The sequence below is a fragment of the Mus musculus genome, chromosome 10 (genome assembly GCF_000001635.26).
Source record: "Mus musculus strain C57BL/6J chromosome 10, GRCm38.p6 C57BL/6J".
Taxonomy (NCBI): Eukaryota; Metazoa; Chordata; class Mammalia; order Rodentia; family Muridae; genus Mus; species Mus musculus.
The window spans coordinates 104,150,801-104,154,269 of record NC_000076.6 but is presented as its reverse complement, the minus strand read 5'-3'; the positions used below and the strand labels follow the sequence as shown (position 1 = coordinate 104,154,269).

Below are 3,469 nucleotides of genomic sequence, written 5' to 3'. Positions count from 1 at the left end.
GAGAAGTCTGGTGTAATTCTGATAGGTCTGGGCTATTTACCTTACTTGAACTTTTCCCTAACTGTTTTTGTTTGTTTTGTTTTGTTTTGTTTTATACGTTTAGTGTTTTGATTATTAGGTGAGAGGAGGAATTTCTTTTCTGGTCCAAACTATTTGGAGTTCTGTAGGCCTTTCTTGTGTTCATGGCAGATCTCTTTCATTAGGTTAGTGAAAATTTCTTCTATAGACCCAAAGAGACCCAGAGAGACCCAAAATGTGTGAGAGTTACTCATTCTCCACAAAAATCAGTCATCAGCGGCGTCTTATTACTTTATGACTCCAGAATACTTGTTTATTTCTACACACAATTTTATTAGGGCAAAGGTGAAAATGCCAACTTCACAAAAGCAAAAACTATAATTTATCCACAAAATAACTCAGCACAAAACAGGTGTATTTCTGAATGTAAATAAAAGAAAGAAGGAGAGAAAGAAAGAACTTTACATGGGGTTTTAAAACAGGAGAAAAGCAAAAGAAGCAAAGGAGGAATCCACCATTGTGTTCATGGTCCAGTAGCCAACCCTCAGTCTAGGCATCACAGACCAGGCCATGGGTTCCGTTCTTGTGCAGCTTTGCTCAATTGTTCAGCTGGTGTCCATCATTTCCTGATAAGCATCCAGCTGGGCATCCAGCTCCTCTGCAGATAGCTGCTGCTGCTGCTTCTGCTGCTGCTTCTGCTGCTGCTTCTGCTGCTGCTGCTGCTGCTTCTGCTTCTGCTGCTGCTGCTGTTGCTGCAGTTTTGAGTTCCTGATGGTGCCTCTCCCTCTTCCCTGGCTGCCTCCAAGTGTCCATTTCTTGGTGCCTCCACCACTTAATACTCCAGAGCCAGGGTTTCTTGTCATGCCGCCCCTATTTTTGCTTTGTGCAGGTCTTCCTTGTCTATCAATCTGTGAGGTGGCAAGCTGGATGTTCATAGGGCGGCCATCCAAAGGGGCGCCATTGTACTCTCTCATAGCCTTCAGGGCATCTGCTTTCCTTTCAAAGTGCACCTGTGCTGTCCCTAAACTTCGTCCACAGCGATCATAGTGCACAGCAGATTTCTTCAACGTTCCAAATTCAGCAAAGAGTAGCTGAATATCAGCATCTGACACTCCGAAGTGCAGATTTGACAAGAAGAGCTTCCCACCAGTATCCACGTGGTTTTGACCCCTGAAGCCTCCAATGAACAGGTCATGCTGCCACTTGTCTGGAAGTTGTTTTGGTCTGCAGTATGGTGCCAGCCTGTTCCTTCCACCATGGGTGAAAGCTGGCCTATACCTCTTAGACCCAGTGCCTCGATTCACCCGGGAATCAGGCCTGTCATGACGTCTTTGCTGGATCTTGGTCAGCTTAATGATGTCTTCCAATGACATGTCCATTTTGTCAGCCATGGTAGTCATGGAATTTGGCCTTGTATCCAAGGTACCTGATTTGAAAACAAAATTTATTTTATGTAAAATTACATCTCTCCTTTTAGCATATTGCATCATTAAGGCATAAGGAAGAGATCCTGAGAACCTGATTAGGAAAAACAAGAAGCTTGAACTTGATCAGTATATACCCACAAAGGATTGAATTTAACTGGTATATGTAGCTGTACCTTCTAACCATATTGCAAATGAGAAAACTAGTTAAATACTATCCTGGTCTACTCAGAATGATTCCAATGCAAACACAGTTCCTTAACACCACAGTTTCATTAAAAAAAAAAAAAATTGCAAGTATTGTTAGGAGCAAAACCAGTGACCTGAGCCCAATCTCCGGGTGCCAGAGTCAGAGGAGAGAATTCACCCATGCAAGTCTTTTGACCTCTACCTGTCTGCTGTAGAAACACCACACCAAACACATCAGAAAGAACTTGAATAGAATATAAAATATAACCAGTTTGTCCAGGTCTACATAGGGGTATTTGTCACAAACAAAATACACTAAAATAAAAACAAATGCTTTTAATCCCAGCCCTCAAGAGGCAGAGGCAGGAGGATCTTTCCAACTTCCATGATAGCCTGGTACACACAGCCAGCTCTAAACTGTCCAGGGCTGCCTTGTAAATTCTGGATTTCAGAGATAAATGATGCTATCTCTATATTTTACCAGAAGTTAAAAAATTTTAACAAACATAATTAGAATAAAACGACCACCCAATGTCAAAAACTGGATTATTTAAAATCAAATGTATTTAGAGTTGAATTTTATGTTTATGTCTTGGGAAAGAACTATTTCATAGCTCTGAAGACCTGGAACTCTCTTAGGAGACATTAGGCTCCTTGAGACTAGTTGGTGTGGTTCACTCACCTCTTGGTCAAGCCTTCTTTCTCACGGCAGACTGCTCTCTTTGTAGCTTGCCTCAGCTCTCTCAAGAGTGCTGCCCAAGCCCCTCCAGACTCCTTTTATAAGGACCTCCCCCTCCCTAAATAAGCCTACAATCTATGATAATTGAATCTGTTTTCACACCACAAATAATTGCAATCCTTAAAGAGACAGATTACTAAAGAAAGCAATGTTTACAACTGTAACAGATGCCAGAAGAAAAGACTGTGGCTAATTCAGTGTAATACCCAATCATCAGACTGTATTAGTCAGGGTTCTCTAGAGGCACAGAACTTATGGACAGTCTCTAGATAGTAAAGGAATTTATTGATGACTTACAGTCGGCAGCCAAATTCCCAACAATTGTTCAGTCGAAGCTGTGAATGGAAGTCCAAGGATCTAGCAGTTACTCAGTCTCACACAGCAAGCAGGCGAAGGAGCAAGAGCTAGACTCCCTTCTTCCAATGTCCTTATATTGTCTCCAGCAGAAGGTGTAGCCCAGATTAAAGGTGTGTTCCACCACACCTTTAATCCTAGATGAAAGGTGTAGCCCAGATTAAAGGTGTGTTCCTTAAACTCCGAGATTCAATCTTCTGGAATCCATAGCCACTATGGCTCAAGATCTCCATACCAAGATCCAGATAAGGACCTCCAAGCCTCCAGATAAGGGTCAGTGGTGAGCCTTCCAATTCTGCATTGTAGTTCATTCCAAATAGAGTCAAGTTGACAACCAGGAATAGCCACTACATCAGACTAAATGTTTTATTTTAAAATGACTTCAGATCACCCCTCTTAACATAATTAAATCTCTTAAAAATATTTTTTTCGAGATATCAGTCTTTGAAACTCTGTAGAGAAGAGATGTCCTCCAATTGAGAGATCTGCCTGCCTCTGCCTCCCAAGGGTTTAATGAAAGTTTTTGACACCTAATCACTCAGTAAACCATTTCTAAACTTCTCCCAGTAGATACTAAAAACAAAAGTAAAGAAAACAACAATTGAACAAAAGTCAAAGCCAAAACATGGTCACAATTGACGGGATTTTATGACTGCAACGGACAGGGTAACAAAGAATGTCCTTTAAAGGGGATTCACAATGTTAATCCTGCCAATCCCTGAGCATGGGAGATCTTTCCATCTTC

At 41.5% G+C, this 3,469-nt stretch overlaps 1 protein-coding gene across 3 annotated transcripts; it reads right to left on the bottom strand.

Annotated features, from left to right (window-relative positions):
* Positions 1-333: 333 nt before the first annotated feature.
* Gm6763 (predicted gene 6763) lies at positions 334-2,773 on the bottom strand. 3 transcript variants are annotated; one of them, NM_001270899.1, is made up of 2 exons: positions 2,668-2,773; positions 334-1,444 (listed from the first exon to the last, which is right to left on the bottom strand). In NM_001270899.1, exon 2 carries the CDS (start codon positions 1,416-1,418, stop codon positions 624-626), a length of 795 nt encoding a protein of 264 aa, NP_001257828.1. In that variant the 5' UTR covers positions 1,419-1,444; positions 2,668-2,773; the 3' UTR covers positions 334-623. The 3 variants fall into 3 exon arrangements, with proteins under 3 accessions (NP_001257828.1, XP_017169529.1, XP_030101060.1); XM_017314040.1 differs by lacking the exon at positions 2,668-2,773 and having other exon boundaries at positions 471-697; positions 779-1,438; XM_030245200.1 differs by lacking the exon at positions 2,668-2,773 and having other exon boundaries at positions 471-694; positions 779-1,438.
* Between the last annotated feature and the right edge of the window lie 696 nt (positions 2,774-3,469).

What these genes read in the sequence shown, in the direction of transcription:
- Gm6763 (NM_001270899.1), bottom strand. Translation starts at nt 1,418, where the DNA reads ATGACTACCATGGCTGACAAAATGGACATGTCATTGGAAGACATCATT.